Here is a 24153-nt window from a genome sequence, read left to right as displayed (position 1 = left end):
TGGGCATGTGGTAGAGGAGGAAAATCTCCAGGTGACAAGAGATAACCTGGAAAGTTCCTCAGAGGTGCCCCACTCACAGATATAGAAGATTAGGGCACGGAGAGAGCAAACCACCCACCCATGGCACAGAGCGAGAGAGAGAGGCTACACAGACACTAGCTCCAGGCTCCTGAGCCTGCAGAAACTTAGAGCCCAATGCCATTCTAGGTGGTCGCTATGTGTGGCCATGTTTCTCTTGTTCATAGGGTAAGCTTGCACACTGCAATGAGCACATACGTAAATCCAGGGGCTCTTTGACTCTCCTCCAGTATAAAGCCAGGCCCTACAGGGCATAGTCATTTTGAGATGGGCTGGGAGAGGGGGGAGGTGCTCCATTTTTATGAAAACCCTTGAAATTACATTACCAACACACTGCCAGCCCCTCCCCCACCCCACTCCACCTCCCCTCATCGTTCCCACCCCATTTTGAAAGGGTGAATGTTCCTTGGGATTCAATTTTGCTCATAATAGTTGGAAGGAAACAAACTATAGGTTGTAAACACTGACTGCATTGTATGAGAGATACCTTTATGATGGGGAGCTGAGGTGAATACAGCCCAAGTTCCTCCACTAAGCACGTCCCCTAATGTCTCCTATCGAAACATCTCACACAGGCAGGAATCTAGAGCTTTAACGTAAATGTATTTTTAGCCACCGGAATGCAAAATTAAGACTGGAGAGATGTAAGCACCAGCTCTCTGCAGTTTTCTTCAGTGAAGCCTGGGAGACTCGTGCATTTTTCTGAGCCCGTGCTTCGGAAGGGTGTGTGCACATCAGCTCCCCGTGACACACTCCATTTTCTCCCTGTACATAGGGTGGGGTTTTATTTCCTCCTGCATTTTACTCTCCAGCTGGGAGATGACATTAAATTTCATCAGATCCAAAGCAAATCTATGGTCTTGAAGCCGTTTTTTTTTTTTTTTTTTTTCCCTTTCAGGCCCCTCATATTTATTCAGAATTCATGAATCATGTTCCAATAACACAGTCGTAATTATTTTTAAAGTGTGATGCTTGTGGCTTCAACAGGAAATGGTTGCAAAAGCCCTTTTCTCTTTGATTGTTTGTAATCTCGGGCGTAATCGCTGCCGTTGCCTTCTCAGCACCGCAGCGGGCGAAACACAATTTCATTTTAATCTGAATCTCGAGCCTTCACCCCAGTTTTAATTAAAGCAATAAGAGCCATGTCATCTTTGCCCTTTGCAATGTACACAGACTCGGAAGCCAGAGTGACTAAGCGTACAGCCTCAGATTTCAACCCTGGTGGCAAGGCCTCCTGCCTACCCGTACATTTACTGGGAAGTGGTTTGGTTTCACAAAACCTCAACCACTGAGGCGTTTTCCTCACCTGTTAGATGGGGGACAGCTGTGCCTAGCTAACGAAGGCTGTGTGGTGAGGAGACCTCTGACTCCAGTGCCAAAGTCCTGGGAAGCTCACAGCAAATGATAAAGACCATCAATTATTTTTAATTTAGTGTGTGTGAATATTTTGCCGTCACGTATGGCTTTACACCACATGCGTGCCTGGTGCCCTTGTCATAAGAAGGCAAGGACATCAAATCCCCTGCAACTGGAGTTACAGATGGTTGTGAGCCACCTTGTAGGTGCTGGGCCTTGAACCTGAAATCCTCAGCAAGAGCAACCAAGGGTTTTTAACTGCCGAGTCATTTCTCTACTCCATTTTGTGTGTGTAGGGGGGAGGGGATAAATGCAACACCCTCTCCTGATTATTAATGGGGAAACTGAGGCTCAGCAAGAAAACAATATAGGCAAAGGGAACTGAATGAGGCAAAAACTTGAGATCCAAGTTTCTGCCTTTTTCCCTATTCTGGGCATCCTACACTGCCCCCTACTGGAAGGAGGCTTCCAATAAAAAGCGATGAGGACCAGTCTACACTCTCCACAACAATGTATAAAATGTGTTTTCCTGAAGGACTTTGAGGGAATGTGTGTCATCAAGCCTTGGGATTTGTTGTCAGCCAGATAGATGGAAAAAAAAAAAGCAGCTTTAGTTTTTCTTTTGTGTATTTTCTTTCGGTAAATGGTTGGCTCGGAGCTCCTTCCCTTCTCCACTGTGGGTTTGAATTGATTTCTCGTAAGTCTTATGTACTAAGGAAGTTGGTCCTCAACTTCGAGTATTCGTGCCCAGTTTCCCACCTGCATCTCCACTCTGGTGTTCTGGTATTGCAAACGCCATTTCAAGTTGGTGTGCGGTCTAGTTTTTAACCCTTTTCTGCTAAAGCTTCCACTAGAAGCGTCTTCCTGCTCCAAACAGGATCGTGTGCTAAAGGTACACTTATTGGCTCACTTCTCAGTCCAGTTAAAGCTTTAATGGATTAAAAACCTGCCTTTAATTTTTTAAAGACACTTTTGTGTCGCCCAGGCTGACCTTGAACTCGCTATTCAGCTGAATACGACCTTGAACATACAATCCTCTTGCCTCTATCTCTAGAGTTCTGTGCTGCTCTGCCCGATTTTAATTTTATCATCTCTGGACAGGAAAGGGGCTGTGGATCCAACACCATCTTTCCCTAACCTTCTGTCCTCAACGCACTCTGCCTGTGGCTTCTGAGGCTCTATGGAAGGACACAGAAAGATTCTATGTCAAAACAAAAAAATGACAGGGGGATCATTATTTGGCGCTCTGTTTTCTTACGTTTCATTTATCCTCCCAGGGTTTTGATCCACAAGCCCAGAAGTCACAATTTTACATAATGGCTCCTGACTTGGACAACAATCTAACTGCTTTTAAATGGGCCTCTCAAATGCCAAATGACCAAGTCCCATCTCATCAAGCATGCCCTCACCCAAAGCAGAAGATGGCACAGCCACACTACATTCTGGGAGTTGCCCATCTCTCTTCCTCCCTTCTTTCTCTACATCTAGTAGTCTCAAAATCAGATAGCTTGATTTCCAGAATCACATCTCAGACCACCTGCATGTCTCCATTTCTTCTGCCTGTAGTATAATCTTGGATCCTTCATTTGCCTAAAGCATACCTGACCTCCATCTCCCTGTGTCCACTCCTGCTACTGAGCTTTAGCAAACCTCATGTCATCAATCTCAACCCATTTGCCTCTCTCTCTCTCTCTCTCTCTCTCTCTCTCTCTCTCTCTCTCTCTCTCTCTCTCTCTCTCTCGCCCCACCCCCTTCTCAGACGTATGTATACACATACGCGTGCATGCGTGAGCACTTGAGCGTGCACACCAAAATTTTAGGAAAACCCCTGAAAACTTTTGTATAAATCTTATTCACAGCCATAAAAATCAGAAAACTACCCAGAGTCAGAAAGGCGCCACGACGCACTAGCATTTGCAGTACCTGGAAGGGACAGACATTATTTGTTGGGCCAAGATGTCTAGGGGATTCCCACAGAGGAAGCGATGTTTGCATTGATACAGAGTTGACCAGACGTGCATCTTGTGTAACCAGAACATTATTTATGGGAATAAGACAATAGAAATAAGTCATGGCTGGTTTCTCTGAACACTGGTGTTTTGCGTAGGCTCTTAGTTTAGATTCACCCAAAGTCAGCCTGAGATGAGACTTCTCTGAGAGATTCCGTACAGAAAGGAGCTTAGAGGATAAGAAAAAGAGCAAATTGCAGCCTGGCCCAGGATTCAGCCTCCGTGGGAGTTACATGGGTGCGGGGACGGTGTGTGTGTGTGTGCCATCTGCAGTGACCCATTTGTCAGAGGCCAATTTTCTAGATAAGTCAGTGGTGAACGGCCACCGCAGCTGACCTGGATACCTTAGACTGTTGAAGGGACTCTGATACGGTGTCAACAGAACCCATATCCCTGCCTCATTTACTTCTCCCAGGAACCCAAGAGGCAGGTGTCACTCTTCCTGTTAGGAGGAAGCTAACATCCCTTGCATAGAGAGAGACATCTGGCCCATATTGGGCACAGAAGAGCTAGGAACATAGTCCAGGTCTGAGAGAGCTCTAGCCTTCTTCCCGGATCATACAGCCTGGATGTACAGATCCCTATAGCTCTGGGACATATAGATCCCTATAGCTGTGGGTCTGCTCTCAGCCAAGAGAGAACTGATCGCTATCAGGTGGCATCCTAAGACTGCTGCTTGGAACGTATTAGAAGCTCGTGCTTGCTAGAAATGGCTTCCGGCTCAGATCCAGGGTCTCTGAATCACAAGGTGCCCAGTGAACCTTGCTGCTTGGCTGAACCTGGGATGTAAACATACTTACAAGATATATAACATCTTCTACTTTCTGAGACCTTCATTTTCTCATGCTCACATGGGTCCTACATTAACTGGGGCAGTACAATTCCTACAGCTGATAAGACAACACCCTGTGAAAGAAAGTGTGTGTGTGTGTGTGTGTGTGTGTGTCCATGCGTGCACACGTGAGTGTGTTCAAATACAGGCTCCAGAGAAAAGAGAGAGAAACTCCTGGCCATCCCTTGCCATTAAAGACAGACCAGAGGCCCAGCATCCTGAGGAGGCTGAGTTAATTCATTAGCGAGGTCAGCATAAGCTTCAGATCCTCTGATTCCCACACAGCCATTTGCAAAAGGGCTGCAGTATTTTACAGTCCCCCTTTCCAAGAGCTGGCATCTTGTTCCCATTGCTTGGATCTATACTTGTCCTGTGCCTGGCTTTGGACATCAGAAGGAGCTGGGAGTGGTGACAGACCAGTTCCATGTCTGGGCCTCAAGAGGGTAGAGGACAGCTTCTGGACTTGCTACTCTGGGAACCTGTCCCTGCCATGTTTATAGCCTCAGGCTAGCCAGTGATGGGGGAGGGCAGGGGCTTGGGGTTTCGGGGAGGAGTTGGGAGGAGAGGGATATGGGGAGGAGCCAACTAATACAGCCCGAAACTATCTACACACTTGTAGTTTTTAGCCACTGTGTTGTGAGGTCCTTATTTTGCAGTAAAAAAGAAAAAATACACTATGAGAAGTTTTCAAGGCTACATTTGTTAAGTTGCTGATATTAAATTTGGCTTATGCAACTGGCTGGACTTATTCTCACAGTATTATTATTATTATTATTATTATATGAAGTATTGCTGTACTAGGTATATACATTATTATTATTATTATTACTATTATTATATGGAGTATTGCTGTACTATGTATATACATTATTATTATTATTATTATATGGAGTATTGCTGTACTATGTATATACATTATTATTATTATTATTATTATTATTATTATTACTATTACTATTATTATATGGAGTATTGCTGTACTAGGTATATACACTAGGTAGCCAATACTAGTCTCAAACTTAACTATATTCCTGCCTCAGCCTCCCAAGTGCTGGGAGCTCAGGTGAATATCTACTACACCCAGCTCCTAATGTCTCTTTTAAGTTAGGCAGACCCTCTGGTGACAGCAAAAAGACCTAGAAGAATTCATGAGAAGTCCTTAACTACCCTGCTCTCCTGTTAGGGAAGGTGAGGTTCAAAGGATAAATAAAGAGGCCACATTGACACATCACACCAGTATTCCCGGAGTGCTTTCTGGGTCACACCCACAACTCTGTGGAGGGTATGGAGTTCACAATCAGCATGCCACGGAGGTCACGGTCTTGTGTGGAGGTCAGGCACCATCTAAGTCATCACAAGTGTGGCAGATGACCGTAGACAGTGAAAAGAGCCAGAAATTAAAACCAACTGGTGCCACGAGAGACAACCCTAGCCCCAGGTCAGAACTGGAAGCCACAAACAGCTGTCTAAGGAAGTGACAGGTTGGTTTTGACTTCAGCCTGCTCCCAAGTCCAGTGTGGCCTTGGAATGACTCAAAGAGGCTCAGAGCAAGCTCTGAGCCCTTGGGATGACAAGCTAAATCTGGACAACCAAGCATTGTCACTGGGACACGCCCAGGCCTTGGAGTCTCACTCACCATTCCTGCAGGCTGGCACATGATATAGCAGCACAAAGGCAGCTCTGTGATGGCAGGATATCGCTCACATAGGGCAGGCCAGAGAATGAGTGGAGTGTGGCACCCCACGATCAGCATCCTTGCCACTTGGACTGCTCTATCTTCCTCATTAGCAGAGTTCTCCATGGGCCACAGGCCCACATCCTACTCATTTATGGCCCCTTGGACCTGTCACAGAATAAGGTACATTGCCTACGCCCATGCATTAATAGGCTTGCTTTCCCCAGCCAGAGGATATGAAACAATCATAATGGCTGGGGGGCCGGAGGCAGCCAACTCCAGTTGCCAAGACACAAGGCAGAATCAAGAGCAGGGCCAGACTTGTCCTCCAGCTCCTCAAGGTTCCCAGCAGCTGGGAAACTCCGTGGTCCCATTCAGCATCTTTAGTTGTTGCCATCCTGCAGGCTCTCCTGCCTTAGGGTGCCATTCTCTCTGTTGTCATAGTCTACATACAGTAAGGATCCCTTTCCTGGCCACAGTCTGTTGCGAGGATGTTTAACTTGTGAAATGTTAGCTTTCTCTTTTCTGTTGGAAAATCTGATTCCGTCTATGGCCCCAGAGGTCTGGATCACTGAAGAGGACCTTCCGGGAAAACTTTGCCCTCTGCCTCCTCAGTGGCCTCAGATAACTGATTCTGTGTGAGGGTTAGAATCTCCTCACCTGTATGTAGACACTCTCTCCAGGTGTCCCCACAAGTGCTGTGCAGGAGGAAGGCAGTGGCCGAGACCATGGGACACCTGAACTCTCTGTTGTGAAACCTGTCCCTTGCACAGGGAATGTGGGGCAATAGACTTAAAGTATCAAGTTCTCAGTGGTGCCCACTGTAAGTCAACAGTAGCCAAAGACAGCTAGCACTGTAGCCCTGGTTTGACTGTACCAGGCCATGTCCTATGACTCCAGCAACTGCAGGCCTCCTACCTCAACACCAGCAGCATCTTGGCTCCACCAACCCAAGGCTCAGACCCTTCGGGGATGGAGACAGGCACTCACCTGGCTGGTTGACAGGAGCTCTGGATTTCCGTCACTCATCCCCACGTAGGCACTGTCACCATCAAACTAGAACAGAGAGAAGCAGTTCTCATTACAGTGTTCCTGGAGGGAACCGGGACCTGTAGTAGCCCAAAGAGGTTAGGAGACTGTGCTGACGTAAAGGAGATTGGAGCCCAGGATGCCTATGGCTGCAATCCAGCAGGGCCAGTGCCCCCTGTTCCATGGCCCTTGAAAGCCCAGATCAGGACCATCAATCACACACAGGACAAAGACAGGCAGTGTCTTCCGCTGTTGGCACTTTGTTGGCTGTCACAGCAGGCCACCTTGACAGGCACTGAGCTGCCCACCCCTGCAAGTATACAAATGACTCTTCTATGCAAAGTGACCGAGGCAATCAGCTAGAGCTGGACCCCCACGTGCCAGGGAAAGATCTTGAAGTCCATTGCCTTGGATCAACGACAGCCTGCGTCAGAGAAGCCCTCTACAACCTTCCTCGCCTAAGTGGCTTTGTCTCTGCCTCCAATGGGGACCACAATCCTTTGTTGGAGAATCTGCCACTTCTGGATTCTGGAAGAACTGCCCGCCATGGGGAACAGGCACAGAGGGAGAAACCTGGGCCCTGGAAGCAGCTACCAATGCGTGAGCTTCTGCTAGTGTCCCTACTTCTGAAACTCCTCATCTGTGAAACGAGGATAGGACAGGGGTCCCCTCGTCCTAGGACGGCTTAGAGCAGCTTTCCCCACATGCCACCAGGTGGTCCCTTTTCCTGGAGAGAGGCATTTTTACAGCATTACCCAGGAGCAGAGATAGAGTCATGTGCACACTTTTGAGTGAGCGCCATTTGAGGGTTAACCTGTCTGGACATCGGCCAGACCTGAAAGAGACAACACCCACTTCAGCTTCATCCCATAGTGGCTCTGAGACGTGAACTGCACACATGCACACAGGGTCAGTCTCAGCATGAGGCAAGGGATGATGGCTTTCCACTGTCTACAACAACCAGCCATTGCTGTGGTCTGCCCTTAAGAGACACCAGGAAGCGAAGCTTTCTGAGTGGGATGGCCTCCACTGGGCCAGGGGCAAGAGTGTGGGGGGTCACATCTGCCGAGGGCAACATGTCTATACTTACTTTGCCTTCCAAATTCTAACACTCTGTATATTGTTCTGTGTCTCATTTTTCTGATGAAAACACACCTTGGAAAAGCGCTCTATATGAGAATGTAATTGCTTCTGCTAGGCCCCCGAATCCCACACTAAGAAGGCAGCAAGGAGCCTCAATTAGCTGAGTCTGTGGCCTAATGCACTCTCTCTCCTTCATATTTCAACATGGCTGCATTAGTCACTGCACCGGGGTGTGAGTTTCTCTGTGGCACTAATTTTCATGAGTACAGTTATGCAGATGCATGATGTGGAACTCCACACTCCCTCAGCCGTGTAGATGTCTATCCAAGCCCTTCCCTCAAACCTGTGTACAGCAACCTTGCAGGAGGCAAGCCCTACCTCTGTGGGCTCAGAGAGCCAGCCTCCCCTGCTGCCACCTCCTCTCTTTTCTACAGCCTGTAACCTTCTAGCCCTCTCTTCATTCCTTCATTTGCCATGTACACTGCTCAAATTGGATTCCCTACCACACCGAATGTGCCCAGAGATCTGGGACTTCAAGCTGTGCTCGGAGGAGGAGCTTCACCAGGGAGCTGAGACATTTTCTACCACAATAGCAACTAAACAGGGTAGTGGAAGTTAATAAATACATAATGACACGGAACAAGAAACCAGACTGGACAATGCCCCCTGAAATGCTGTGCAATAGACATCCATTATGAAACTCTGGCTAGTATATAACTAGCAGCCCCTCTTTTTTTTTTTTTTTTTTTTTTTGTATACAGTGGAAAAGTGACAAAGAGAGTGACTGTGCCCGAGTCATTCTGAGTGACATGTTTTCTATGTAGGATCTCAGTGGTTCAATGAAGTCAGCATCCTTTCTCCCATTAAAAACCAAGGAAATACGAGGACAGGGTCAGTCACTCAATGGGGGAAGAGACCACACAGGTGTCATCTTGTTTGCGTTGCCTGGTTTCTCCCCAATCATGTTCCAAGCTCCCTGTAAACAGAGACAAGGCTTTTCTAGATCCTTTCATGTCATCAACAATCGGCCCAGGGCCCTAGACACAGCAGGTGCTTGACAAGTGTGTTGGACACTTGGGGGAGAGGGAAGAGTTGTCCAGAGTGAGCAATAGATGGTGGCCTCAGGACAGGAAGCCCTGATGGAGGGTTTGCCAAGAGGTTTTAGGGCAGTGAACTCCTGTGAGGTCACCAGAGAATCTCACAAATAGACTCATTCGCTCGTTCATGCATCCATCAGCTCGAGCGACATGTAGGAAAGAGCTGTCACATTTAGAGTGAAGCTTGCTTTGGCTTAAAGGAAGGACTTGGTTAGTGGACTGCTCCTTGAGAGCCTCAGCCCTTTCCCTCTGCCTCAATTTGGAGAGTGTTAGGTATCTCACAGTGTTCTGAAGTTTGCTGGGATGAACAGCTGTGAACAGGGGCTAAGGCAGAGGGAGAGGGACATCGGCTGTCTGCCCATCTCTGTCAAATCTGTACTGGGCAGAGACCTTGGATCCAGGGAGAAAGGGAGGGGTGGGTCTCAAGAACTTGGGGCGGGGTTGGGGGAGCTGTCTTCTACTTCCTTGGCCTCTAGAAACAAAGGACTGAGACTTCTTCCTGTTCTTCTTGTGGAGGACTCTTTCTGGAAAAAGAATGAATAAGTGAAGGAAAGGTCACAGAACAATCCCTTCCATAAGAGAGGGCAGGACCACCTTCCTTCACATGTTTCTGTGTTTATAGACCAGATGGAAAATGCTCACATCTCCACCACCATCCAGGACATGCCGAAGTGAGCCAAGAGTACAGACACACATATGCCACAAACCTGGGTTTGTGTGGACCTACATCGCACAACTCAGTCCCATGGGTCTCATATCCAGTACAGGGTACATTCTCATGCAGTGAGAAACTGGCACACAGTCCTCAACACACACACAAGACAGGAGGGGGTGCCAGATGCAGAAAAACACCAGGCACCTGCAAGTGTTTGCTGGAACTCACATACGTGTGAACACAAACACACATTTCGTGTTCCCAAAGACACACACTCAGTGACAGCACATGGGCGGAAACCCTGTGCACACCTCACAATTTCCCAGATGCCAAGAGTCATTGTTCACACTGCACAACCTTCTGTGTGCTTTTAAACGTGCAGAAGAAACATGGGGGGTGGGGGGGGGGACAACAGCCAAAGAATCGCTATGAGACGTCAGAACATCCTCTTACCGTTGCCTGGAATAGATTAATTTTCCCCATTTCATATTCTAATTATAATCCCTTCTCTACTGCCATCTTCAGCCCTCATTACAGCTGGAAGATTGTTCTGCAAAAGCCAGGCCCTTCATCTTCTCTCCCCAAGAGTTTTGTCATGGAAATGAGTTTTGGAATCTGAAAGAACCCACATTCCTTTTTTCAAATATCGAATGTGTAGGGATAACCCTTTCATGTCAGCCACCAGGGATAGGTTCCCAGAGGCTTCTAAAGGGGCTGACTTGCTCCACACTGTGTGGTCGCCTCAGGGATAGGAGCTCTTAGGCCTCTATTGCAACAGCCACCTCCCACCCCCAAACCTAAGCACATTGTGTTTCCCCGAAGGACTGTTTTTATCTTAAAAGATACCTAACGAAAAAGCAGCCAAAGTGAGAAATGAGGATCCCTGATCTGATAGAGACAAAGCCCAGCTCCATCTGTCCCACCGTAGGCAAGTTCCTTCCACGTAAGCCTTGGCTTCCCCACTCTTCCAACCTACTGCCTCTGACTCATGATAGATAAAAATATACATCTTTCACAGATATGTGCTATGAGATGGAGACACATGGGAAGTGAGCCGATGAGAGAAGGGAGGAAAATAGTGGAGGGATTGATGCAGGAACAAACGAATGGGGAACGGATGATGGAGAGACAGGTGGATCAGCAGAGGCAGGGCTGATAAAGAATGGGCGGACTGATATAGGAGCTAATGAATGATGGATTAAGGCAGGGATTTAAGATGGTGGATTAATGGATGGGTGGATGGCTAGATGCAGTGACAAATGAATGAATATGTATGTACGGATTGATGGGAGGATAGATGAATGTATGTATGTATAAATGGATGCATGGATGGATGGATGGATGGATGGATAGATATATGGAAGGATGGATGTATAAATGGATATATGTATATATGTATGTATGAATGTATATATGTATGTATAAATGGATGCATGTAGGTATGGATGGATGTATGGACAGATGGATGGAAGGTTGAATGTATGGATGTCCCTATGTATGTATGTATGTATGTATGTATAAATGGATGCATGTAGGTATGGATAGTGTGTGCATGCATAGATATAGATAGATGAAGAAACCAAAGAATGACTAGCAAATGAATGGATCCATAGGTGTATGGATAGACAGATCACTTGATGATCAATTGATACAGAGTAATGAATGAATGATGGACAGGCAGCTAGATGAGTGGATGATAGATGGATGGATGGATAGGTGGATAGATGAATGGGCGGCGAGATGGAGGAGGATACATAGATGGATGACAGATAGCATAAATTTCACTGCCCAGTGAAAACAATATGATCCATAAGTGTGAGCCACACATGTAATTTACACTCTCTAGTAGTTGTAATTTAAGAACAGTTGAAACTCACTTTGATGGTGTATTCTAGCTAGCCAGCATATTTATAACATGGTCTCAGCCGACTATCAACACTAACCTATTCATTGTGGATGAGGTGGCTCCTTAGTGAGGTGAAGGGATAACAAGGTTGCCACCTGCATGTGTGATGAATGGACAGATGGGTCGATGGGGTTGGGGTATGCGGATGAGTTGAGAGAGAGGATGAACGAGTGGATATGACAAAATAGCTGAGTATGAAAAGGCAGGCAGATGAAAATGACCAGGATGGCATATAAGATAAACGAATGTGTGTGTGGCGGTGGGGGGAGTCTAGGATGCATGAGATGTGGGTGGGTACCTGGGAGGAAATAGGCTCAGCTCATGAGTGGATTAGTAGGGGGTTGATAAGCGTGTCTGGTATTTTCTCCTCCCTTTGTCCTTTCCCCAAAGAAGATTACGTCCTCACGGTTGCTGTATGTCACCACCTCTCAGGCACTCGTCTTTAGCCAAGTCACCCCAACTTTCCCATTTGGTCCATGAGCATTTCAAATAAAATACCTCCACACTGACCTCATGGGCATGGACTGACTCTTTCTCTAGCACTCTCTAACCATACCATATATCACCTCCACACAGGCCCAGCTCGATATCCCTGGGGGACTCTGACACGATCTTCCCCAATCTGATCACCCACAAAAGTGCTTCGCTCAGCTTCTCCACTGATCTGGCATTGTCAGGCAGTCCCTTTGTCCCCAGATCAAGCCTTGTTTGGTTTCTATAATATATGTACACACACATACATACACCATACTACCCTGGATGCTGGGGGGGGGGTGCTCTGGTGTCTGTCTCCTTGCCCCTACCTTATCATCAGCCCAGAACACTCTCTTCTTCATTTCTCTGCCCCCTGAATTCCAATTTTTTTCTAACTTCTGTTTCCTTGAAGGCATTCTGGCAACATGCTCCACCCAATGATCTTGCACTAAAAAGTTCATGCTTTTGAGTACACCAGAAAACCCACATTTAGGTAAAATCAGCTTTGGGCTTAGTTCTTCTCAGCTGTGAAAGCTTTGGCGGCAGTATGGATTTCGGAATCTGAGCACCGCTTCCCCTGTGTACCAGCTGGGTGACCTTGGACCTCACTTCTTATGCTCTCGGTTCCCTTATAAAACAGCAGCTAGGGCTGGGGAAATGTCTCAGCAGATAAAGCACTTGCCCTGCAAGTGAGTAAGGTTCAGAGGTCGGAGCCACAGGACCAATGCAAATTCGGCAGATTCTGAACTGGTGAGGAAGTCCACCTGTAACCCCAGTGTTTGGAAGGTGGAGGCAGGGGATTTTCAGAGAAAGCTGGCTAGTGAGACTAGCCAAAGCAGTGGGCTCTGGGTTCAAAGACCCTGCCTCAAAGGATAAAGTAAAGAGCAAATGGAGGAAGACTCCATACGTGCACATGTGCATATGTGTCTATGCACCCTTGCAAACATGTCCCCTTGTGTGTTTGAAGGTGCACACACACATGCACAGATTTCAAAAAAGAGTTGCTATTCCTACCTCACGACAATTCTGGTGTCTGTTATCAGATATCCAATCGTAATCAGATATCCAATAGCAGATGATATCTATAATGCAGTGTTTTAAAATGTTAATTATTTCTGACAGTTGCTTAGTAGTGGCTCTCTAACTTTGTAATTATAAGCTCACTCATATCCCTTGATCAGTCCCAACCCCACAGTTCACTCATGACCTTGTCCCCTATGCCACTGAAAAGCCTAGGCCATCCAGCTTGCCCCTGACGCTCCCAATCTTCCCTAGTTATTTTTGTCTCACCCATTCTGGTTCCCTTTCCTTTAGCTGGAAAGGCTCAGTGCTTCCCTCCAGTTCATGGTCAGATCCTTCTCTTTGACCCCCAGGTCCAAATTGCCCTTCCCCTATTCTTGGTCCTGGTTTAAGTGCCAAGTGAGGCCAGTCAGGGCCACTGTTGTATCAAGAACTAACAACGAGTTCCTAAACCCCTACTGTGTGCTTCAGAACAGCCCCCAAATGCCAGGAGCTGCCGATCCTCCTGGGAAAGAGAAATCAGAAATCATGGGAAGCACAGGTGTTCAGAGGATGCTGAGGGGTGGTGCTTGCCTACCATGTGCAAACAGTGCCCTAGATATCAGGCAGGGTGTAGTGATCAGACATGGCCCTGCCTTCCAGAAGCCACCAGTCAAGTGGTCTGGTCTTTTTCCAGCCTTTCAGATGACAAATGGACACTCCCTAGCCCCAGCTTTAAGCCACAATAGAGGACCACAGACCAGTTCATAGCCCATCCTGACCGCCACGGTCAGCTTTGCATTGGCCAGCCCCTGAAAGCCAAGTGACCAATAACGGCCTACTTCAACAGCCTTGTGGCCACAGCTTTGCCAGCCCACACGGGTTCTCTTTCTAAGTATCTTAGTCTACTCCACCATGCTTCCCTGAACATCAATACCAGCCTCAGCCTGACTTGTAACTCCAAAGTAAAGCACTGAACATAGCTCTCATCGCACCCTCAAGCAGTGATGTTTTCTTTGATAGCCGTGACAGGGACCAGGACAGGGTTAGCAGGGGAGGAGAAGCAGGGAGGATGGCTTCTCAACAGAGGCACTTAGGCAGGGCTCAGATGATAGGAACAGACAAGTTAAAGAGCAGGAACATGACATCCGAATCGTTGTGAGCATGTGCCAGTGACCAGTTTTCCAGACCCAGAGCGATGCCTGGGCATCTCATTAGAACCCCCTAGAAATAGCAAGGCCGCCACCAGCAGCCCCACTATAGAGATGACCAAAGTGAGATGCGGGGTAGTTGGAAGCTTGCCCAGAGCCAGCCAGTGCTTTTAACCCTGTTTTGAAGCCTGGGTACCAAAGCTGCAACTGTGACAAAGCTGCTGATTCTCAGCTCTGCACAGAGACACAGGTCAAAAGTGGAGGCTGCACAGCTCTCAGCCCAGCCAGTTGCAAGGCACCGTGTGATGTGCCTGCAGCGATCTGAAGAGAAAGGCTCAAAGCAGCTCTCTGCTCCTGCCAGGCCTACTGCAGCCGGTGACAACTCTCAGTCTGCAAGGACAGAGTTGAGGTCTGTCGCCAGCAGCAAGAGTGTGTCAGCTGTGATCTGGGCTCTGCAGAGAGCCGGGTATCACATAGAAGAGTCAGCAGACAGGCGAGGGGAAAGAGACGTTTGCAGATGAGAGAGGATCAGAATTGGCCTAACTAAGGGAACCCTCAGGCTTGAGCAAATCCAGGCCCACCACCACATGGAGAAGTGCAATTATAGTTTATCCAGACACAGATGCCAGGCTGCCAGGGTTCAAATGCTGGGCAGACTGAATTCTCCACTCTCCTGAGATATTTGCATTTTTTATTAGATATTTTCTTTATTTACATTTCAAATGTTATCCCCTTTCCTGGTTTCCCCTCCAACCCCCCCCATCCCATCTCCTCCTCCCCCTGCTCACTAACCTACCCACTCCCACTTCTCTGTCCTGACATTCCCCTATACTGGGGCATCAAGCCTTCACAGGACCAAGGGCCTCTCCTCTCATTGATGTCCCACAAGTCCATCCTCTGCTACATATGAGGCTGGAGCTATCTGATTGGTGGTTTAGTCCCTGGGAGCTCTGGGGGTTCTGGTTGGTTCATATTGTTGTTCCTCCTATGGGGCTGCAAACCCCTTCAGCCCTTGGGCCCTGGGAAGACCCTTGTTTCCACTGCCCACAGAAGTTAGTAACATTGTTCTAGTCAATAGAAATCATCAAGAAGTATTGTGGTGGCTAGAGTCACCACAGTAGTCACAGATGAGTGCTACCGGAGCCAGGCTCCTCTGGAAGGTGGATCCCATCTCTACCTCACAGATGGGGACCCTAGCCCTCTCCACCAGCCTCCTAGAAATGTGGTTTGTTCACACTGGGGTGTTTGAGTATTTGATATACACCAGATCTCAAAGACATAAGAATAACAAGAATGTCCAGTACTTCATCAATAACGTTATATTGATTACATATAGGAACAACCCTTTAGCTGGCCCAGGTCACCAGATTTCATTCTGCCTCTCTCCTTGTACTTCCTTAGTATGTGGCTACAAAGATACTCAAAAGCACATTATGTGGTTTGTTTTACATCTATTTATTTCTGCTTCCCTTGCATTGGGAGATGGAACCCAAGACCTCCTACGTACTGCCCCAGACTCTCTGCCACAGAGTTGAGACCCAGCCCCACCTGCGATTCTTTTCTGCTTGACCTGGCTGATCTAGATTCTGGCCCAGCCACCATCTGCCCCAGACCCAGGGCTCTGGACAGGGCAAACTTGGCATCAGCAATGGCCAAATCCATTTCTCTGTGTCAATATGGGGAAACTGAGGCTCACACAAAAAGACTTGTAAGAGGCAAGAACCCGACATAGAGCCATCCATTCATTCACCAAATGCTTACTGAAGCCTTGTGACATGTTCTGAGTTCTGGGGCACACAGCAGGAAAGAAGGTTGAGGATCATGCTGCACCCCAGAGCTCTCCTTGCTGACATTTTCAGGACGGAGGAGTCTTGCCTAGCCATGTCATCCTGGGGCCAGAGCAGTAGACTCAGCAGAAGGTCCCATCTCCCACAGTGGACTCAATTACAGATCTGTCGGCATGCAGGTGGCTGTTCCAGATCTAACGAAGAAAAGCCTCCTCCAAAGTCACTGGCAGGTCCTACCGTAGCACTACAGTCATCTGCAGCTGCCCAACGGGTACAGCATGGTGGCCTGGTGCTGCCTCTGGTAACTCGCACATCAAGTACATTACTGCAGATTTATGGCAAAAATTATCCTCTCTCTCAGCTCCATTTAAAGCCATTTGGAGCCCGCTCCCATCCCCGATTATAAATCTAATTGCACATTCCAAACAGACAAGCGCTCATTAAGCTTTAATTATGCACATGTTGTTTTCAACAAACATTTTCATTTGGCCGCTGTGAGGGGGAACGGTGCCAGGGGAGGGGGGCTGCAGGCCTGGCTTCGGCTGCAGGGGGCCGGGGGTGGGAAGTAGGTCAGGGTGTGGTCAGATGAGGCTGGCCAAGGGGCAGGGCTGGGAACCCATCAGATTGGGCTCAGGACTTTGTGGCCTTCTGCCGGATCCTCTATGAGAATCCTAACATATGTGTGTTCAGCTGGTCCCAGCTGTGTCCCTAGCATCCCCCTGGTCCAGCTTAGGCTAATGCCAATGAGCCTTGCTGGGGATGGGGAGAAGGGAAAAGAGGGATCCCCTAACCCTGTCTCAACCATCCCCCACAGTGCCGCTGGTACCCATGCCCCTCAGCACCAGTCCTGCCCCCTCACTCAAGACCCCCATGCGACACCGGCCAAATCCTTTTCTGCCAAGCCCCGAGGAAGACTCCAACTTTTTGTTGTTTCTTAGTTTCTAGACAGGGTCTTGTGATGTAGCCCATGCGGGCCTTGAACTCACAACAATCCTTCTGCCTCAACATCCCATGTGCTGGGATTACAGACATGCACCACCCCACCATGTCTACTAAGAGTCAAAAACCTTGAAGTAGAACTCAAGCACTTGACAATCTGCCGGCCAGCCCAGCCATCCAGCCTGGGCTCGTGCTACAACAAATATGCCCACCGCCCTCTTCTGCCCTAAGGTGGCTCAGGCTCCAGCATGCACCCAGCTCTCTACGGACTGGGACTCTCCACAGCAGCTCCCTTCTTATCTTTTTCTACACAGCTGGTACCTAGACAACCTCTACACTGTCCCTCCAGGAGCCACACCTAGGCCAGACTGGGGACATTTATAAAGTATGATATTTGTTGGACCAGAGTGTCACAAGTAACTAGGACCAACCTCCTATTGCAGGTGACTTCCTCCAATGAAAAAAGGGAGACACCAGTTCACTAGGTGGCAACAGATAAGGTCTTCTGCTTTCTCAGTGTCTTTATCTGTGTCTGGACAGACTAAACAAACTCTCTGGGCCCTTTGGTAGTCCCTTAAGGTCTCTCCTCCTTCCCCTCTGAAGAGGGCTGAAGAATGAGGACCCATCCTTGCAGGGGTGCCAGGGATCACCAGGTAGGTAGAGGTGCAGAGGTGCCTAAGTGGTACACATTCAGACACTGGAGGTCAGGGTGACAAGACACGCCCCCCAAGTCCCACAAGAGGTCTCTCTCTCTCTCTCTCTCTCTCTCTCTCTCTCACACACACACACACACACACACACACACACACACNTCTCTCTCTCTCTCTCTCTCACACACACACACACACACACACACACACACACACACACACTCGCGCATAGATCTTAAACTAAAAGCCAGAGTTTGCTCAACATCTAGAGCCCAGCTACAGGTGGATGTTCACTGTGAACTGCTTCAGGGAAGCCAGGTATGAGGATTGTGTAGTGGAGCATGCACAGCCTGTCCCAAGGAGACTCTGGAGCCAAGATGGCCTTGAGGAGATGTCCCAAATCAGAGCAGGGAGCCAAATGTTGTGTTTAAAAGTAGGCCAGCCATCAGATCCAAGGTTCCTCCTTCACCCAAAGCCATCGCCAGGGTGAGGCCGGACTATGAGGCAGGAGCATGCAGGATGAATGTCTCAGTCTTGGAGAAGAACTGGGCGGCTCATGTGCTCACATTAAGTAACTTGCACAACAATGACATAGAACTTGCTGCATAGACATGCCCACAGTAACTCATTTGATCTTCTGAAACCCATAAGGTAAGTAACTATGATCCAGGCTGCTATTCCACAGCGAAGGAACTACAGTCTAAGGAGGTGAACATGCTTGTCCAAGACCATACAGCTAGACAATGGGAGAACCCCTGTAGGATTTGAACTCAGAGCCTGTGCTCCAGTGACCAGGTTAAGCCTATTCTGTGCTCTTACCCCGTCGTTCCCTGGAGGCCGGCTGTGGTTAGCAGCCTAGAGCCCTGAGCTGCCCAGAACTGCCAATATTTGTGCTTGACAATGATCTATCTTCTGTGCGGTTGGGAACAAGTCCCAGAACAGATCCTTGCCAGAGACAATTAACTAAAAGCCACAAGAGCCCTGTATCGGGTGGGACACTGTGCGGGGTTGGGGGAGGGGAGCCGAGACAATGAGCGGCAGATGATCTGGAAGATATTTTCTGCCCAGGGCTGCAAAACAAGCCCCTCAATCATGCCACAAAGGGCTGGTGTTGTTGGAAGGGAAAGATGTCAACGGCAGTACTGAGTGTTGGATCGCAGGGTGGTTTTAAAAGGAGAGGGGGAGAAAGTCCTTTGAAATTGTAATTTGACCTAGAAAGGCTTTTCTGGGTCACCTGAACCCGCCACTTGTGCATCTAACCCCAAAGACAGCAAATACAAAGTTCCAGGTTCACTTCCCTCTCCAGCATCCACAGAGTACAGCATGTTTGTAAACTCCGCTCATAGATATTTAAGCGCGGTGTTGCTACCTGCCTTTGGACTGCCACCAGCTAGAGGGGATATCAGCTGCATCTCTGAAAGCCTGCAGACCTGGGTTCAAGTCCCAGTTCTTCACTTGGCTGCTGTGTGGCTATGAGAAAAGATCTTGGCTCTCTGAACCTCAGACTCCTCCCCTGTAAAATGGGGGTGGAAGCAGACGTGGTAGCATATAGCAGCAATCCTACCATTAGAAAGCGTGAGGCAGGAGGATCTGAGTTCAAGGGCAGCTGAGGCTACATAGTAAGACCCTGTCATAAACAAACTATCCATTCATACAGACAACTTTCTAGGCTGGGGGGCTACCCTTCTGTTCTTCACCACTGAAACCTTATGCCCCAGAGCTCAGCTCTCTCCTGGAGCCTCAAGGAAGCCATGGGGTTGGAGACTGTCTTAATAGGCCTTTTCTCCCTCAGAAAACAGAGCTGTAAACTGCCCTCTATAGCACAGGCTATCCCTAGGAATTACTCTAATCTCTCTTCACAACTACAGGACTTGGCTTAGGGGAAATCACAAGCTGTGGAGGCTGGTCACACTTCAAAATTCTCTGCATTCCATTAGGTTAAACCAAAGATAAGGCTGGGAGATGTCCCTCGGCTACTGGCAATATCATATGAAGAGCTACTGCCACCACCCTGGTGGGTCCCCCAAGCCTGTGTGTGCCTCCAGAACAATCCAGATACGATCCAGTTACTGTCAGAGCTCAAAGCTTTTCCCCAGCCTTGACTTGAGCATCTGTGACATTATGAGCCAGGTGAAACTCTAAGGGGAATGACCTCCAGGGGCACACAGGGCTCACAGGACATGTTGACCCTCAGAAAGAAGGAGGCACCATGCTGAGGACCAGCCACAGAAATGCAAGTGATGTACATCTGTCAGGTAGAGAGGCGGAGTGAGACAAAGGTAGAGGGTGAGACACGCGGTGTGCTTGTGTGCGTTGGTGTGTGCATGTGAGTTAGGGAAAGAGGATTAGTTCCAAGTGAGCTGGTTTCCAGTGTGAAATGGGAGAGACAGGACCAACAATTACCGAGGAGAACCTTAAGGAGACCTTCCACGGTCTTCACAGAACAGCCACAGGAGCCTGCTCTGGAGAGACGGTGAGACTTTTTGCAGAGCAGCTTACAAAGCCAAGGAGGTAGTGACACACCTGAAAGAACATGTGTGTGGAACCAATGCCAGGACCTCTGGAGGGACCAGCACACGTGTGATGTACATATGCTCATACAGGCAAGACAGTCATACATGTAAAATAAAATAATCTTTAAAAATTTTTAAAAAGAACAAATTGTGTGTATGTGTATGTACATGCATGCGCACATGCATGTAATCATGTTTGTGTGTGCATGGGAGGAGTGGGTGTCTTCCTTAACTGCTTTCGACCTTAGTGTTTGAGACAAAGACTCTCACTGACACCATGGCTTGGCTGGGTTGCCAGAAAGCCCCAGGGACCCCCACCCCCACGCTGGCCCCATCTCTGCCTCTTCAGTGCTAGAGATACAGGTGAAGACCTACACACCTATTTTTTTAAATGGATGCTGAGGATCTGAACTCAGGACCTCAGGGTTGCATGGCAAGCACTTTGTCAACTGAACCACGAAGCATCTTCCCAGTCCCCAAATGATGATTTTTAAAACAAAGGAACAAATTTGTAATGTTAGCCCCAGTGAGATGAGGAAACACCAGGCCATAGGGGGCATTCATTCCCTCTGCGCCCGGAGCCATGGGATGGCCTTTGCAACAGCTCTGGGAGCAAGATGGCAACATCACATTCCTCAGAGGAGAAAATAAACAGACTCTCATCTGCAAGCTGTGGGGTCACACAACTGGACGGTGGCAAAACCAACTCATGGCTGCCAAAAGTCACGCTCGCTCGGGACGGCTACTTTATTTTGTCTTTCCTTTTGGAAACAAAGAGATAAAGAGCAATTATTTAATAAACGCAAGACATCAGGGCTCGTCCTGTTATGGGTACACTGAAGCAGATAACCACAGCAAGCCACCAACCTCAAGCACTGCAGATGGGCTAAGAGTTAAGTACACAAAGCTACTGGAGGGAAACAATCAGAGGAGAGGACACAATGTTTATCAGATCTGCAGGGGCGGGGTGACTTCCTCAGCCCTTGAAGCAATCACAGAGGAAGAGATTGACAGGCTCAAATATACACACATTAATATCTTCTGTGGATGGAAGCATAATAAAACTGAAATGAAAAGGACATCAGACTAGGAAAATATCAGCAGCAACGAAGAGACTGTTAATATATACGAGGTAGAAATGGCTCCGTCACCTTCAACGAAATGCAAGATGCTGAGAGACAAAAAGATGTGAGACTCAAACAGGAAAGTCACCTGACAGGCAACATTCCAAGAAATAGATGCTGGTGAAAACGTACACTTCATTCAATGGCAATGAAGAAGCACACGTGACACAAACCCGCAAGTGTGGAACTAGCCAATTTTATATCACACAGAAAATAGCTTTAGCTGACTGGAAAGAAATATGGTGGTCGCCAAATGGTCAGACAGCAGGGAAGAGTACCCAAGACCCCAATCTGTGTCTGAAGCCATTCCCTCCTCCTGGTGCCCAACTGCCTCAAGGACACCCTGGTATCCGTGAGGCACAGGCAGCCTTTGTTTGATGATGGGGACTGGAGCAGGAGTTCAAATCAGAGTAAGTGACAGGCTTGTGGGAGACTTGATAGGGGCTAGGCACCAAGGAGGTAGCTGCAAGCATGAGGAGACAGGTGAGGTGGGCAAAGACATGAGGCAAGAGGGAGGGTTGGGGATGAGCCATCCCCAGGCCTACAACCTAAAAGGGCCCATTCAGGGGTGGGGGAGATGGGTAGAGAAGGCGGAAGTGCACAGAGACAGAAAAGCCAAGAGAAAGGGGCAACAGGGCTGTAATGGGAGAATGGACAGAGAGGGCCAGCATCTGAGCTGTACTTCAGACAGAAGCAGTGAATGGTCTGGAGGAGGTAGGAACCTGCCCATGACCAAGCAGAAGTGGCTGCGGTCCTAAGTGGGGCCAGGAGAAGAGTCCGAGGCGCCTGTGCACACCGAGGAAGCCCTGGATAAAGCACCAGTAAGCAGAGGCTGGAGGATGGCTCCGTTGCTTGGCAAAGTGCTTATAGGCATGAGGACCTAAGTTTGATCCCTAGAAGTCACATAAAAAACTGGCCATGACAGTCCGTGCCTGTGATCCCAGGTCTGGGGAGACGGCTCCAGGCAGATCTCTGGAGCTAACCCGGCCAGTCTTGCCAAATGGTGAGCACCAGTTCGGTGAAAGACCCTGAAAAAGACACAGTAGGAAGCATTTCAGTTCACACACACGCCACGCATGCACACACACACACACACACACACACACACACACACACACACACACATGTGCGAGCGCCAACAGCAGTAGAAGAAGCAGCAGCATTAAATGAAGAGTTCAGCCATGACTCCCCAGGAGAAGTGTACACTGATGGCCAGAATGGGAAGTCTGTAGCCAGCTTAAAAATCACTGCGGGCCCAGCGTTCCACAGAATCTGGTACCGAGGACATCGGGGAGTGAATGAGCAAGGCTCAGGCCTACTCAGAAGTCAGAAAAGGGGTGACTCATGCTGGTGGCAAACCCTAATTTCCTTTCCTTGGTCACACACTTCCTTTTGATTTCTTTTTCTGACAATGCAAAAGAAAAGGATATTTCCCTTTTCAATTCATAGCAGAAACGTTTGCATGTGTGGGCTCTTCCTGCCCCAAGACTTAACCTCTGCCCTAAAGTAGCAGAACATATTAGCCCCAGCTGGCAGAGAGGATGTGAGCTACTGGGAAAATGGGGGCAAATGAAGTCCTGGGCACTGCAGGGCTGGAGGGAGCAGGGCACAGCCAGAACCCATGCCATCCAGAATTCTGATTTTGCTTGGTCGGCTTCCAGAAAAGCAACAGCGAGGGGTGACACATGCTGCCAAATGCATCTGTGCTGTCAAACTGGGAGGGGAATATTTACACAAGTGGGTTGGTATTACGCAGAGTTGAGCCTTGTGCCAATCAGGCCGGGTTTGAGGGCCAAACAAGCCGGCAGTATATTTACAAAATAAGGTTTGCTCACGGAGGCCCGTTGCTCCCTCTGCTCATCAGAAGTTTCCGAGAAAGGAGGTTGGAGCTGAATCAAGTACCATTATAGCCGTGTGAGTCCCTTGCTGAGAGACAGTCCCTTGCTAGGGGACCATTCGCCCAAGTGCTCACTGAGCAGGTGGGGACTGAGCCGGAAAGATAAAGGAGCAAGCTCGAAGTCTCTAAGTAGCAGACCTGGGCTCTGAACATGTTCTGACTGTCATCTTTCACCACAACTCCATGTATTCCCCCCAAGAGGCTGAAATGCCAGGCAGAACAGGGGACACAGACCACTGTGAGGGCAAAGGAGCAGATCTGTTCTGTCAGAGTGGAGGAGGCTTCTGAGCATTCGGTTTTGCTAGTACTTTCTGATTTGAAGTGATATGTTAGCTCCTCGTGGCTGCCCAAACAAATCACTGTAAACAGGTACATGTAAAAACCGCACAGACTGGCTGGGCCTTAGAGGTGAAATGCTTGCTTAGTATACAAGGCCCTGGGTTCTGTCATGAGCACCACCAAACCCACAAACCGACTGAAGCAAAACAAAATTAGTAGCAATGACAAAAACCACACAATGCATTCTCTCACAGTTCTGGAAGCCAGAAGTCCCAAGTTCATCTCTTGGGGCTTCAGACCATGTCAGGGCAGGAGCTCCAAAGACTCCAAGGGAAAATGCATTTCTTGCATCCCCAGCCTCCAGTGGCCACCTATGACCCTTGACCTGTGACGCCTTTCATCACCTTCAAAGCATATCAGCTTAACCCCTTCTCTTCTGGCATCATGTACAGTCTCAGATCCCCTGATACATCCCTTGTAACAGTTGCCTCAAATGACTGTGGGCCACCAGGAAAGCCAGGACAATTCCCTCAACTTGACATCTTTATCTTTCTTTGCCACACGAGATGACAGTCAGGTCTCAGGAATTAGGACAAAGATGTATTAAGGCTATCTTTCAG

The 24153-nt window shown here is 48.5% G+C and overlaps 1 protein-coding gene across 4 annotated transcripts in view; it reads right to left on the bottom strand.

Moving 5' to 3' along the window:
• Positions 1-24153, bottom strand: part of Tox2 (TOX high mobility group box family member 2) — a 120070-nt gene that overhangs the window by 68453 nt on the left and 27464 nt on the right. For all 4 annotated transcript variants that reach the window (XM_029474330.1, XM_029474328.1, XM_021156338.2 and 1 more), the window contains exon 2: positions 6941-7006. In XM_029474330.1, coding sequence (XP_029330190.1) covers positions 6941-6979 — 39 coding nt within the window. In that variant the 5' untranslated portion in view covers positions 6980-7006. The remainder of the gene's footprint in view (positions 1-6940; positions 7007-24153) is intronic.

The sequence above is a fragment of the Mus caroli genome, chromosome 2 (genome assembly GCF_900094665.2).
Source record: "Mus caroli chromosome 2, CAROLI_EIJ_v1.1, whole genome shotgun sequence".
NCBI lineage: Eukaryota > Metazoa > Chordata > Mammalia > Rodentia > Muridae > Mus > Mus caroli.
Note: the sequence above shows the minus strand (reverse complement) of the source record. Positions and strands in the feature narration are given on the sequence as shown.